General features: G+C 40.3%; 2 protein-coding genes across 5 annotated transcripts in view; both read left to right on the top strand.

The window, feature by feature from the left end:
- The window catches only part of CEP135 (centrosomal protein 135), a 43,726-nt gene extending 36,313 nt beyond the window's left edge, over positions 1 to 7,413 (top strand). For 2 of the 4 annotated variants that reach the window (XM_087724713.1, XM_087724710.1), the window contains 7 exons: positions 962 to 1,147; positions 1,476 to 1,685; positions 1,913 to 2,115; positions 3,070 to 3,174; positions 5,515 to 5,655; positions 6,721 to 6,807; positions 7,317 to 7,413. In XM_087724713.1, the coding sequence (XP_087580839.1) occupies positions 962 to 1,147; positions 1,476 to 1,685; positions 1,913 to 2,115; positions 3,070 to 3,174; positions 5,515 to 5,655; positions 6,721 to 6,769 (894 nt within the window). In that variant the 3' untranslated portion in view covers positions 6,770 to 6,807; positions 7,317 to 7,413. Of the gene's footprint in view, positions 1 to 961; positions 1,148 to 1,475; positions 1,686 to 1,912; positions 2,116 to 3,069; positions 3,175 to 5,514; positions 5,656 to 6,038; positions 6,674 to 6,720; positions 6,808 to 7,254 lie in introns of those variants that run through there. The other 2 variants (XM_087724711.1, XM_087724712.1) reach the window with 2 other exon arrangements.
- A 6,180-nt stretch (positions 7,414 to 13,593) lies between these two features.
- The window catches only part of CRACD (capping protein inhibiting regulator of actin dynamics), a 171,442-nt gene continuing 170,431 nt past the window's right edge, over positions 13,594 to 14,604 (top strand). Inside the window, exon 1 of the mRNA XM_087724709.1 lies at positions 13,594 to 13,693. The gene's annotated coding sequence lies outside the window, so the exon portion shown is untranslated. The remainder of the gene's footprint in view (positions 13,694 to 14,604) is intronic.

The following is a 14,604-nucleotide window of genomic DNA, read 5'->3' as shown; positions in this document are numbered from 1 at the left end:
AAACAAATTGGGACTTTGTCACAAATGCACAACTATGCAATCATAGTCATTGTGTGTATCAATGACTATGCAGTCATTGATACACACATACAGGTAGATACATCTAGCTATGTAGATGTCGAGATTTGTTGTATTTAGAACCTTCAGTATGTGAATAGTGTACATACATACAGATGATGATGATGTTGTTGTTATCCATTCAGTTGTGTCCGATCCTTGGTGATTCTATGAGCCAGGTTTCTCCATATCTTCTGATCTTGCACTTCTTTGAGTTGTTCTCTGCTCTGGCTGGTGTCAGCTTTGATGGTGTCTAGTTACCATGTCCTTTGGTGGCCTGGTTTCCTTTTACCATGAACTCTTCCAAACATAATTGCTTTGTCAGTGAATTTCCCCACAAGACATGGCCAAAATAAATGAGACACTGTTTTGTGATTTGTGCCTTCCAGTGACATGTATTATGTGCTCCAGGACTTGCTTGTTAGTACCTTTGCTGGATAGACAAGATCCTTCTCTAGCACCACAGCTCAAACAAGTCAATTTTCTTCCTGTCTTGCTTTTTTTTAGCTCCAACTTTCACAACCTTAGGGAAACACAAAGATTTGACTGACTTACATTTGATTGCCAGGCTGATCTCCTTGCTTTTTTATACATACACCTAGACAACATTGAAAAAATCCAAATTATTTATTGTAAAATCAGTATAGCAAATTGATACAAGGTATTACATTTTACATGTAATGATCAATTGATATCATATCTGCCTCAAATCTTTTAAAGTGTTACATGTAACAGTATAATCCTTTAATCCTGAAGTTATCTCATATTGAAAATAATGCATATTCAGGTTTCTTCAGTGGAACAAATTGCTGACCATTTCTAAACAGAAGAGAGGCCAAATAGTAGCTGAGACTTTTGTTTCAGTGCTTTATTGCTCAGTGGATATATTTTGTCTTAAAACTAGGAAAGAGAAAATAAAGAATTATTGGAGAAGTTCCAGATGCTTCACAGCCAAGCCGAAGAATGGGAAGTAAAGGCCCATCAAGCGGAGGGACAAAACAGCTCTGTGCGATTAGAGCTGCTTTCGATTGATACTGAACGAAGACACCTTAGAGAAAGAGTAGAATTATTGGAAAAAGAAATTCAAGAGGTAATTATAAAATTATAGCTTCCTAGACCATTTTATTGTGCTTTTCTTAATCAAATACCTTGACATTAATTAGAAATTTGTACAAGGAGCAGATGGCATTAATCATCTGTATGGTCTCAAGGGGAAAACTAATTCCAGATTTATGCCTGCTCTTTCCCACTACTTGTTAAGTCTTGCAAATAGTTGTAAATGTATTTTGGAAGAAAAAAAAATACTTCCATGTTGATATGGATTTCGTTTGTTTTGTTTCGGAATAACTGAGTGCAAATAGAAAAATATAATAGAAGTCCGTGCTTGTAAAAAGAGTTTACTTTTGTCTTTCACGCAGCACATCATTGCACATCAAACGTATGAGTCGCAAATTTCTTCAATGGCAAAAAATATGGCCAAGCTGGAAGAAATTCTCAGGCGTGAAAAAGAAGAAAAATCTTCAATGAATCACGATGTGGCTGCCGTTAGAGATTTATGTCTCAAACTGGAATCTGGCAAAGATCTGCTCTCACGTCAATTAACATCCAAATCTCTGGAATTAGAGAGGGTAAAAGAGAAAAATGGTAACATGTTGACAGTAAAATAAATAGATATATATACTTTAAAGTTAAAAAAAAAAATTCAAGCCACTGTGGCTTGAAAAGCTTCCCTGGGAGAGATGGGAGAAGAAGCAGGTGTAATCCGGAAGGGGCTTAATGGAGAGGAGGATAGAAACTGTGGGCTAACTTAGCTACTGTGAGGTTATTTATTAAATCAATTCTTTTTATGCTCTAGATTGTGTCCGAATTTGAAAATTCAAAGTCAGAAACGGAGCTGTTGAAAAAGCAACTGTCAAGTGAACGAGTTACAATACAAAACCTGGAAACCCTCTTGTCTACCAGCAGAGACAACGATTTTCAGAACCATTTGATAACCCATGAAAAAGATTCCGAGATACAATTGCTCAAAGACAAGTTATCGCTCTCGGAGAGTAAATTGTATGTTGAAAAGTCTAAAATGACCCGTTTTACAATATTTTTCTTTCAGCTGTTTGAATTTAAGGCAAAAAATGTCTCCATTCTTGAAAATATTATTATTATTATTATTATTATTATTATTATTATTATTATTATTATTATTATTAACAACAACAACAACAACAAGTTTACATAATGAAATTCGGATTTTCTAATTAGCAATGTGAGAAGGGTTTTGTAAGAAACAACGGGCTTCAAATATTTCCCCTGGAATTGCAATTTGCCTAACTTGCATTGAAAGATGAAATTATTTCTCATTTCTGGTTTATGTGTTTCTTTCATGAAAGTATGGTTAATGTCTTATCTTGCATGTGCCCTTTATAAGATATAAAGTATAATATGCTAAAAGCAACATACGTCAATCTGTATTCTTCAGGCTGCAGTGGTGGAAAACCATTTAAATCAGTGTTTTTGAAATTTAGCAACTTGACAATGTGTGAACTTCAACTCCCAGAATTCCTTAGTCAGGATGACTTGTGAATTCTGGGAGCAGAAGTCCACACAACTTAAAGTTGCCAAGTTTGAAAAACACTGTTTTAGATTATTACAATTGTCACTACAAATACATATAGTACTGCCTATTCATAGGCAAGTATCTCATTCATTATGGCCCCTTAGAAATTCAAAGATTGCAATACCGAAGAAATTCTGTCAGCAATATGTCAAGTGCATGCATTGTTTTAAGTTTTAGGTCAATGCATTTCCAAATATACACATTTTAAGTAGATTGTTTTGTGGTAAATTGTTGGTTTCTTTATTTTAAGAACTTTTTGTATGTGTATGCACAAATATGGGTATATTTTCTTAATTTCTAGGTCTCTGTTTATCTGTTTGCAGCTATTTTTAAAGCTTTGGTACAATGCCATCTGTGAACGTGTAATAGATATTTTTCTCTTTGTCTTAAAATATTTTTAGAACAAGTCTTACTAGAGAAGTTTCTATACTGCGAAATAAACTTGCACAGCTGCAGACTGATTATGATATTGTGAAAAGACAGCTGACAACAGAGCAATTTGAACGGTATGTGAATTAGCTTTATTAAAAAGGCAACTGTTCTGACTCCCATTTAAGGAGGAAATCAGAAAAGCATACTTTATAGCGTTGCACAGAAAATTTTAAAACTAGTTTAATAATTCATCTTCAGTACTGTTTCTTAGTTATGCAATCTATTTCTTACTCTTCTTTCCATGCTGTTGTGGTTTACAACATAAAAAGCCAAAAAAAGGGGGCATATTCAAAATGTGTTACATTAAATATTACCATTTAAAATAAACTAATGTCTATCAGGAAATACCACAAGACCTTTCAGTTAAGCATCTGTGGAAATTGATATGTTTTTTTTTTAAAGCCTTAAAATGGGGAAAAAACCTGTGATCAATTATCTGTTGCTTAGATTGAACAAGGCTTCCTCCCAGTAACCAAATAGTTTGCCAGGGCAAATAGCATCCGAAAACCAACTATTTGCTGGTTTCTACACGTAGCTGATTAACAGGCTGGCAGGAGGGCACTTTTAGGGCTATCTGCTGAGGATCGTTTTTAGATTTACTGCAAGGAATGATGCTTGTTACTTCCTCCTCCCTTCATTTAGTATTTTTCAGGTTTACAAGGAAGGAGAAAGACAGGGACATTTAAGACATTTAGGCCCAGCTTTCTGCTTACAACGCCTTTATAACAATCCTGTTGTCGTAGCCAGGAGGGGAAAAAATCACTTCACTTTGAAATCAGATCTATCCTGGAAGTTGATGGAGTTGGCTGAAATGGCAAAATTGACTACTTTGATTTAAAAAATTAACATAAGTACTTTTGTTTCCACATGGAAACTTGGTGCTTGATGTGGAAAAGAATGAAAATTTGACTTTGGGCTTTACCAATTAGACTGATAGACCTTTATAGAAATGGCTTGTTCATATTATTATGAAAAAGCAAAAAGTTGTGATTTGATGTGAATGCCTTATTTTAGTGTAACAGAGAGTCAGAAGTCAATGCTTCTTTTTCTTATCTCTCCTCATTTCTCCTTTCCTTCCCCCCCCCCACTGCTTTTTTATTTACTCTGCATTTTGTATTTTATAATTCAATTAAAAATGTTGACTGGAAACCAGATTTTCCTTACTAAGCTCTCTTCAACTAATATCTGTACCACCTAAAATCAACAGGTAGTTCTCAAGTTATGACAGTTAAGTCCAAAATTTCCATTGCTAAGCAAGACAGTTGTTAAGTGCACTTTGTCTCATTTTACAACCTTTCTTGACACAGTTGTTAAGTGAATCACTGCATTTGTTAAGTTAGCAACACCAATGTTAAGTGACTGTGGCTTCCCCCTTGACTTTGCTGGTCAGAAGGTCGCAAAAGGAGATCACATGACCCGGCAACACTGCATCATCATAAATATGAACCAGTTGCCAAGCTTCCGAATTTTGATCATGTGACCATTGAGATGGTCGTAAGTGTGAAAAGTTGTCATTTGTTTCAGAGCTGTTGTAACTTCAAGCTGTCACTGAACAGGCGGCTCGCTGGCTAGATGCGTTACATAACAGGCCATGCCCACCCCAGCTCCGTGAAGCGGAAAACTCACAAAGCGTCATGTGACAGCAATGTGACACCGCGAGTTTGACATCCGTGATCTAGAGTTACTGGAAAGCAAATTCTGACTGTAAACAAAATTCTTAACAGCTAGCAAAGAAAATAATTTTTTAAAAAAGTGATTCCAATTTATTGTATAGAAAAATGGCGAATCATTTTCTGCATGAGAAAATACACTATATTGCCAAAAGTATTCACTCATCCATCCAAAAAATCAGAATCAGGTGTTCCAATCCCTTCCATGGCCACAGGTGTATAAAATCAAGTACCTAGGCATGCAGACTGTTTTTACAAACATTTGTGAAAGAATGGGTCGCTCTCAGGAGCTCAGTGAATCCCAGCGTGGAACTGTGATAGGATGCCACCTGTGCAACAAATCCAGTCGTGAAATTTCCTCGCTCCTAAATATTCCACAGTCAACTGTCAGCTGTATTATAAGAATGCGGAAGTGTTTGGGAACGACAGCAACTCAGCCACGAAGTGGTAGGCCACGTAAATTCATCCAACATCAGTGTGTGACCTCGCAAATGTGCTTCTGGAAGAATGGTCAAAAATTCCCATAAACACTGTCCTGAACCTTGTGGACAGCCTTCCCAAAAGAGTTGAAGCTGTTATAGCTGCAAAGGGTAGACTGATGTCATATTGAACCCTGTGGATTAGGAATGGGAGGTCACTCACAGTAAGTTCATATGCGAGTAAAGGCAGGTGAGCGAATACTTTTGGCAATATAGTGTATTTGGAAGTGCAACTTGAGTTCAGTTGTAATTTTCTACTTGGTAGGGAACGGGCCATTCAAGAGATGCGAAGGCTTGGCAACACCACCACTACTTTTCCTGTTTCATCACCATTTAGCTCAACTTTGCGATCCCCATCACCTTCTCCAGAGGGGGCATTTTCAATAACAACAGAACGAACAGAAAAGTAAGTAATTAAATCAGTAGCTTAGTCCTTTGGTTTTAGGCATATGCTTAATTTACATAATATTTCAAAATTAAATGTGACCTTCGATCTGTATTTTGGGTTTTTCCCCCAGAGACAATGTACTTTTAGAAAGTTAAGCTCTGAATCTTATAGTTACCATTTTTAATGTGGGAGAGATGAGGGCAGGTAGATAATTAATACCTAGCGGGTGCTTTTGTATAATTAAAATCATGTGAGTATGGGCTATTTTGAAGATACTTCTAATCTGACATGTTCTAATTTGACGCACATAGTATACATTCTAAAAAACACAATATTCTAAGATTATTAATTCTTAAATCGACATGTTTTCAATATAATCATTCCATTTTCTTTCTTCTTAGAAATGTGGGCTTCAAGGATTAATCAGTTACTTTAAAGCAGAACAATAATGGGATGTTTCCATGTTTGGACTCACTGTCAGCGTTGACATGAATTCTACCTCTAAAATGTTAAATCATTAACACTTGAAACAACAACAAGCTGTGTGGGAGCACTTAGTGTGTAAATCAAACTTTGCAACATTTTGCTATCACACATAGGCTAGGTTGGTTTTTAATAATTCTGATAGGTTTGCCCTGCAGATTAAGACTAAACATCTGAATTGGTGGTCATAGTGTGGTTTGTTATCTCTTCTTTCAAGATTATTTGGTTTCAGTTAGATCAGCTATAGTCTATAGTTGCTATTGACTGCAAAGCAGACAATATAGAAGAAGAAAAGTCCTTTAATCATGACTTAATATCTATTATTCAGATTGTTTTCATACCAGTAATTTTATAAAATGTGTGTATGTATGTATAAATAATGAAACATTTAATTTAATAATGTCCTTTAAACTGAGTAAAATGTTACATCATTAGTTAAGAGGTGCCTTTTAAATGTTATCTCTAAAATGAAGTATCTCTGAATTTTTAAAATGATTTTATATTAAAAAGCAAATTTATATACATTAAATTATGATAGTATAAATAATGTTAATATGTCTGTCTTAGAGTCATTTAGCAATGTTGTTCCTTTCTTTAAAGTTTTGAAGTAAAGTTTGAGGAATTGATACACCTGAGTTCCAGCTTTTAAGGACAAAATGAGGCAGTTTAAAATACAAAACTAATTAGGTAAGAATGAACTTTATTGCAAGGAAACTAATGATGTTGTAGTTTTTGTCACAATGTAGTAACAAGTTGCCAGATACAGCACATTCCTTAATTGACAGAGCTTTGTATCATCTTGATATTATCCTCAACAAGCAATGTGCACCGAGCACTAAAACATTTAACTCCAGAGCTATTTTGGGCATAACTTGACTATGTTTCTGGATATTTTATTAAAAGAAGACATTGTTAATTACTGAAGAAAATCCATGAATTAAAGTAGGAGGAACATTCTTGGGCATAAATTGTAACCAAAAGTACATGGAATTTTGGATTGGGCTGTATATGCCATAATAATAGCTGTCTTTAAAGCGTTACTTTTGGATTGTGTTGTTACTAATGTACTTGATATCACTAAAGAAGACGATACTAATGATATTATGATTAAATAAAGCAATTTCCGTTTTCAAGGAATAGTTGCAGGTTGATTTATATCCTTGGAAGAAAAAAATATTTTCCGGTTCTCCTTATAGACACTGGCAAGAAGAACGAAAAGGCCATTCAACAGAGAACGACAACTCAATTCCTAAATGTAGCGAAAGCTTATTATAATAAAGTATATACATAAACTGGAACAACAGTGTTGGTAGAAGAATTCAAACATACAGTTTTGAGTACTGATTGATAATTCACATGGTATCATTTTGACATCCCTCCTGTTCTTAAAACTTTAAAAAAAAGGATCATTACTGTTTTTAATATGCCATACAAATTATAGGCCAAACTCTACATCCAGGCCCATATTAAAGCATTCTGTGTCATGATTGCAGAGCGGTGATCTTTGCTGATGTTAAAATAGGAGGAACTATCCCATATAAAACTCTAACATAATTTTTTATGTCTACTTTCTCCCATTAAGAAAAAAACCCTTGAAATTGGTCTCACCAACCAGATGTTTCTAGTTTCCTCCGGCCTTGTTCATCAAAATAATTAAGCGTTATCTCTATCTCTTTTTAAAAAAAGGATTACCTACCTCCTACTGTATAATATGGGAATGACTTTGGGAGACAGGACAATGAGATAAAACCAAGGTCAAATAAAAGACAACTTAGGCCAAGCCAAGTGTTAATACCACTTTATAATGCCTTGGTAAGGCCACACTTGGAATGCTGCATCCAGCTTTGATTGCCACGGTGTAAAAAAGAAAGTGCAGAGAAGAGCAGCAAAGATGATTAGGGAACTGAAGGCTAAAACATATGAAGAACAGTTACAGGAATTGGGTATGTCTAGTTTAACGAAAAGAAGGACTAGAGGAGATATGATAGCAGTGTTCCAATATCTCAGGGGTTGCCACAAAGAAGAGGGAGTCAAGCTATTCTCCAAAGCACCTGAGGGCAGGACAAGAAGCAACTATTCAAGGAGAGAAGCAATTTAGAACTGAAGAGAAATTTCCTGACAGTTAGAACAATTAATCAGTGGGACAACTTGCCTCCAGAAGTTGTGACTGCCCCAACACTGGAAGTTTCTAAGATGATGTTAGATAACCATTTGTCTGAAGTGCTGTAGGGTTTCCTGTCTAGGCAGGGGGTTGGACTAGAAGACCTCCAATGTCCCTTCCTACTCTTGTTATTCTATTCTAAGAATGTGGGTGGGGCAATAGGCTCAGAAGAGACCCTGGTTTGCTCTGCAAGTGGGATGGGAGAAGAGAGAGAAAAACACTTTCAGCCTTGCAAGATTCTGTTAATGTAATCTTTAAAATGAGGTGGTATTCAGCAGGTTCTGACCAGTTCGGGAGAACCGGTAGCGGAAATTTTGAGTAGTTTGGAGAACCAGTAAATACCACCTCCACCCCTATCTATTCTCTACCTCCTGAGTCCTAGCTGATCAGGAGGGAATGGGAATTTTGCAGTATCTTTCCCTTGGAGTGGGGAGGGAATGGAGATTTTACAGTATCCTTCCCCTGCCATGCCTACTAAGCCACGCCCACCAAGCCACATCCACAGAATTGGTAGTAAAATTTTTTGAATCCCACCACTGATTCAGGCCCTTGGAGTTAAACAATTTGATGGTTAGATAATTTTTAATTGTTGATACTCTTTTGACTCTGTACCACCTCTTACCTTTCAAGGAATGACATGTTTAAGTGCGTTAGCAGTAGCCACTGATTGGATTGACTCTGAGGGAGTTTACCGCCAATTCTTTGAAGACTCCTTCCTTTGATAGAACACAGAACATAGAATAATAAAGTTGGAAGGGACCCTGGAGGTCTTCTAGTCCAACCCTCTCCTTGAGCAGGAAACCTTATGCCAGTTCAGATAAATGATTGCCTATACCAGTGGTAGTCAACCTGGTCCCTACTTGTGGGCATTCCAGTTTTCATGGTGGGCGGTAGGGGTTTTGTCTGATTCTGAAGCACTTTCCTTTTTTTTAAATTTAATTGACTTCCCTACTTTATAAATCACCATTATTGTGGAACTGGGGGGCGGTTAGAAAATTTTACTACTAACAGAGATACAAAAGTGGGCGGTAGGTATAAAAAGGTTGACTACCCCTGGTCTATACCATTTCAGACCTGTGGTGGTATTTCCTTCTAAAGTACCATTCCTGAATGGCAGGCACAACTGCTGCGCCACTTTAAACTCTGCCCGAGTCTGGTCTGTGGTTTCAGAAGTCGTGTGAAAGGAAGATAGTTGAAAGAAATTGCAAGTTCTGTGCAAAGGCAAGGTCACATACCAGGTGAGGCCTGACAGAAGGGCTTCCATGGTATTCTGGAAGTTTGGACAAATTGAACTCCCACGCTGTGAATATTCCTGTCTGACCAAATCCAGCGGATGAGGAAATATTTAAGAAAAGAAAATAATTTCATGTTCTAAATTGCTGATTTATCTGGAGCTCAGTGAAAATCCTGAGTATTGCTGTCACTAAGATAAAGGAGTATGGAAGACTGGATCCTTTCCTTGGAAAGGCTTCCCTTCAAAAGACCTTATGAAAGACAGAATGGCCTGGCAATTTATATAAGTTCAGTATAGACACGCTTATATATTATGACTAATAGTCATTGACAAATATATCATGGATCGGTGTGTCAGGGCTTTGTATAGCCTAGATATAATACTTCTGTTTAATGTTGGGAGTTCCTCTGTAGAGTGGAGGCTGATGAAAGATAACCAGAATGCTACTGTTCATTGTGACTTCGTTGCTGAAGAAGAAGAAGAAAAAATGTTTTTGAAGGTTTTGAAGAGTTAGACAACAGAACGGATTAGGTATGTGGCTTTGCCTTCACACAGAAGACAACAATAGTAATAGCAATAGCAGTTAGACTTATATACCGCTTCATAGGGCTTTCAGCCCTCTCTAAGCGGTTTACAGAGTCAGCATATTGCCCCAACAACAATCCGGGTCCTCATTTTACCCACCTCGGAAGGATGGAAGGCTGAGTCAACCCTGAGCCAGTGAGATTTGAACAGCCGAACTGCTGAACTGCAGCCAGCTGAAGTAGCCTGCAGTGCTGCATTTAACCACTGCGCCACCTCGGCTCAAAAACAAGCAAGGCGTCTGGCATCAATGAAATCAGTTTTACATCTTGATTATCTTTGTACTTTTCCATCACTTTATTAATGTGGATTAAAACTGTTGTGTGAGCCCTAATGAATCATGTGGAGTGATATTTCTGAATGTCATTATAAAAGGAAGTTTGAGAGCGTCGCGCCCTTTAAAAGATGCCAACCACAGTTGCGAGAAAGGCAACTATTCCCGTCGTCTCCCAATTCTCAAAACCTGCCAGGATCTGCTGCCTTGCAGTTTCTTGGCAAAGAAGAAATGTGTTTGGAGCACATGTGGTTGACCTTCTCCTTATCTGGACAAACTTCAAAGAACCTTGTCCACCCACTGGCGCTTCCTTCTTTGCTGTGATTGTCAGCTTTGCTGGCAGAGCCATCTTTAATTTGCCATTTCTTCTTCCCGAGAAGAACATCTTATATGTTAGCTGTTGAGGTACTATACCTCTAGTTAGTTTTAAATATTTAATTAACTTTCACATTACGTGCTACGTTGGACCACTGAGCTTCCTCTGTTTTATATGTGCCATGGTTCTATCCATAATTGTGCCGTGCGGTTCTATTTGGAATACATTCAGTTTAATTTGTTTTGTACATTTGCATCAACATCACCGTGACCCGTCAAAAGCGCGAACGTCATAAGCGCGCCGACAACACCGCGGCGCTAAAACCGCGATTTCAAAAGCGCGCCGACGACAGCGCGCCGACAGAAGCGCGATTTCATTTAAGGTAAGATTTACAGTTAGGTTGAGGGTTAGGTTGAGGGTTACGTTACAGCGCGCTTCTGTCGGCGCGCTTTAGGGCTAATTAGTCGCTCATTCGTCGCACGGTTTTGTCACTGCGCTTTAGACACCGCGGTTTAGTCAGGCGCGCTTTTGTTGTGCGCGCATTTGTGGTGGAACCCAACATCACATCTGTCTTATATCTTCAAAGGTAATTTTGTCAAAATCTTATCTTATGCAAAGCTCCCACCTTAGACAAACCCATAACATTCTAGAATTAGTACAAATAACAAGCTTGCTTTTTGGAAAATAAGAGCTTGTGCAGAAAATATTTTCCCAATTGATTATTGTTTTCTTTCATGGCGAATTCATTTTCTCGGAACTATTTCGCCTAGGCAGAGATTTTACTTCTCTCCATATTGTATCTCATTTTCTCAGATCTCCATGGCTTTACCTAAGTTGCAAAATAATTTTTAATGAGGTTATTTTAACCCATTTAAAATGTGGTACTTTTTCCTGTAGACCGTTTCCCGCTGACACTACTTCCAAAATACCAGAGAGCCCATTCCCACAAGTTACATTTGATTCAGAAGCTAGTAAAGCTGCCCAGCATTGCCATGCAAGCTCATTTAAGCCTCAAAAACCTGCAAAGTAGCTGATGAACATCAAGTGGAATTGACTCCCCAAAATGCCTCTTTAGAATTGTGTTTGATACCAAACTGTAGGACTGGATTTATGCTAATCCCAAAGGTGTCTACGGAGATTCTCAGTCATTCAGGTCATGGGATAATCCTAAAGGTGCTTTTTCCCCCCCAAAAGGCAGTATTACCAAATAAAGATTTCTGTACAAAGAACATTTTTTGTTTTTATTGCTAAGTTCTTATATCTTGAAGCTCTTTTGCTCAATATAGTTTGAAATATTTACTGCCTATTTTAACTTGTGATCTATTCTGTCAGACACAACCAAGCTTTACTCACTGGTTGTATAATCTACTGTTTTGCATTCTGCCGTTTCAGATTTGTATATCCTTTTTGTTTTCTGTTCCTTTGATTTTGCTTTAATTTTCTTGAATTGGAACTTGGATCTATCCGTGACTCTCCTTTGCCTAACTTTCCATACTACTTTCATGGCTTGGTGGATGTTGCAGTAGGATTGTTGAACTTCTAGCCAGCATCCAGGTCCTCACTGATTTTCCTTGAAGACTTTTTTGCTTCTCATCCAAGAAGCTTCTTCGGCTCCGACTGAATGGTGGAGGATGGAAGGATTTATATTCTTTGCAGACCACCACCAGAACTGAAGAAGCTTCTTGGATGAGACGCAAAAAACCTCTTCTAGGAAAAACAAAATCCAGTTGCCTTTTGAAAAAAAATAAACAACACCTTTGAGACAACCCCGACCTGGATGACGGAGAATCTCCATAGACAGATCTATGCTCATCTTTAAACTCCAGAGGGAGCAGAAGGCACAGCAGGAAAAACCCTTTGGGACTACTGCAACCTAATTTAGGATGCTAGGGAATACTTCTATTAAAGTCAGGTCACTTTGGGAGGGGAGACACCGCCTGTTCCCACCAGGCTCTGATCTTCATAGGGCCTTAAGTAGTGAAGCCCCCTTTCACCCAAACTGTATATCGGATATTAATACAATTGAGTGAGTGCAGAGGTATTTCCAACATCTTCTTCCATGAAGAATCCTCCACTCCTCTGCTCACAATACCTTATGCCACCAGGCTTGAAATTTTGCCTTGGACAACTAGGCTGCCTACAGTCTGACCTGAGCATAGTACACAAAATTGTCTGCTACAACGTCCTACCTGTCAACGACTACTTCAGCTTCAAACTCAATAATAGACGGGCAAACAATAGATACAAACTCAAGGTAAACCACTCCAAACTCGATTGTGGAAAATACGGCTTCAGCAACAGAGTGGTCAACCGCCTGGAATGCTCTACCACCAGACTCCGTTGTTACATCCTCAAGACCCCACGGCTTCAACCTCAAACTCTCTAGCGTGGACCTCACCCCATTCCTAAGAGGTCCGTAAAGGGGGTGTGCATAAGCCCACCAACGTGCCTACCCACCGTCCTTGTCCTGCTGTCCCCATTTGCTGTGTTCATGTCCATCTTTATACTTATCTCGTAGGTGTTTGACAAACTAAATATGTGAATGGATGAATAGATGGATGAATGGATGGATGGATGTAAGGAAGTCAATGAGGATGCCACATTGGGTTATTTTATTCCCATCGGCTGTGCCAGGTGAATCTTGAATGAAAGTTATGGGACGGGGAGGGGGGAGAGAGGAGGAGGAGGACCTCTTTCAAACCCAGCAGGCCGCTGGATTGGACCCCTGGCGAGGCTTCTCCCGTTTTCCTTCTCCCTCCCTCCTCCTCCTCCTCCTCCTCCCTCCCCGACTCGAGACTGCCCGGTTGCAGGAAGGGAGCATGTGATCGCTGGCGGGTCTCGAATTCGCTCGCCTTGCCATGGTGTGGCAGCAGCAGCGCGGAGCTCAATGGAGGCTGCTTGAGAAGAGCGGGCTGGGCGGCTGCTCCTCCTCCTTTGCTGCTCATTGGATCCATCGCAAGCCCGGCAAGCGATTTCCCGTCCGCCAAACCAAGGCTCTCCAACCAGGTAAGCTAACCGCGGGGGGGGACCCGAGCTTTGGCCAAGGATCCACCCCGCCTGCCCTCGCTTTTTTCCCCAAGCCCCCTTCGCCGCCGGGGGGAAGCAGAAGTTTGCCAGCCGGGCGCTCCGCGTCGCCCGACCTCCTCCACCACCTTCCGAGGAAGGGGTGTTTTTCCGCCCGACTTTTGCCCGGGGAAGCCAAGCTGAGAAGGGATGGATGGATGTGGGGGCTGCTGGGGGGAAAAGAGCCTCGTTCTGCATCCCGGGAGAAAGGCGTCGGCGTCCGTGATGGAGACGGGGGTGGGGAAGGCTGGAGTAAGACTGTAGTAGTAGTGACAGCGCTGCTCCCGACAGGATTAAAGAGAGCCAGCCTTGCGGAGGCTGGCGGAGCGGGTGGGGGGGGGGGGGATCCTTCCCCTCTCTGTGCCTGTACTGTCATGCCTTGGAGAGACCCGCTGACGTCTCCCCCATTCCCACCCCGCTTCCCCTCCATCATTTCCCCGGCTTGACTGGAGCAGCGTCGAGGCGGGTGGGAGATAAAAAGAAGGGGCGACTTTTCTCGCTTGGTCTCCCAACCCCTCCCCGCCTCTGGAGCTGCATTGCTTTGTCTGAACACCCCCTCCCTCCCCCGAAAGGCACCGACGCTGGGTGCCTCGTGTAAAAGCGGGGCTGGGGGATCTGCTGGCGGTCGAGACTCGAGACCCTTCCCTTTCTCTCTGCCACCTCGCCCTGCCCCGCTTTGCACAGCGGGAACGCAAGCTTGTGCACTGCCACACGCGTGTGTCAGAGGAGCGCCCCCCTCCCTCTCCCCCAAACCTGGAAAGGCTCACCTGCAAGGAATCTCGCCGCTGCTGCTGCTGCTGCTGCTTTGGCCTCCGGAGGGACCCTGAAGCAGGAGGGGAGGTTTCCAAAAACGA

The sequence above is a fragment of the Thamnophis sirtalis genome, unplaced genomic scaffold, assembly GCF_051295495.1.
Source record: "Thamnophis sirtalis isolate CommonGarterSnake01/CBP01778 unplaced genomic scaffold, rThaSir2_p1.2 scaffold_10, whole genome shotgun sequence".
Lineage (NCBI taxonomy): Eukaryota > Metazoa > Chordata > Lepidosauria > Squamata > Natricidae > Thamnophis > Thamnophis sirtalis.
The sequence above is the reverse complement of the archived record's forward strand: the minus strand, read 5'-3'. Positions and strand labels throughout refer to the sequence as shown.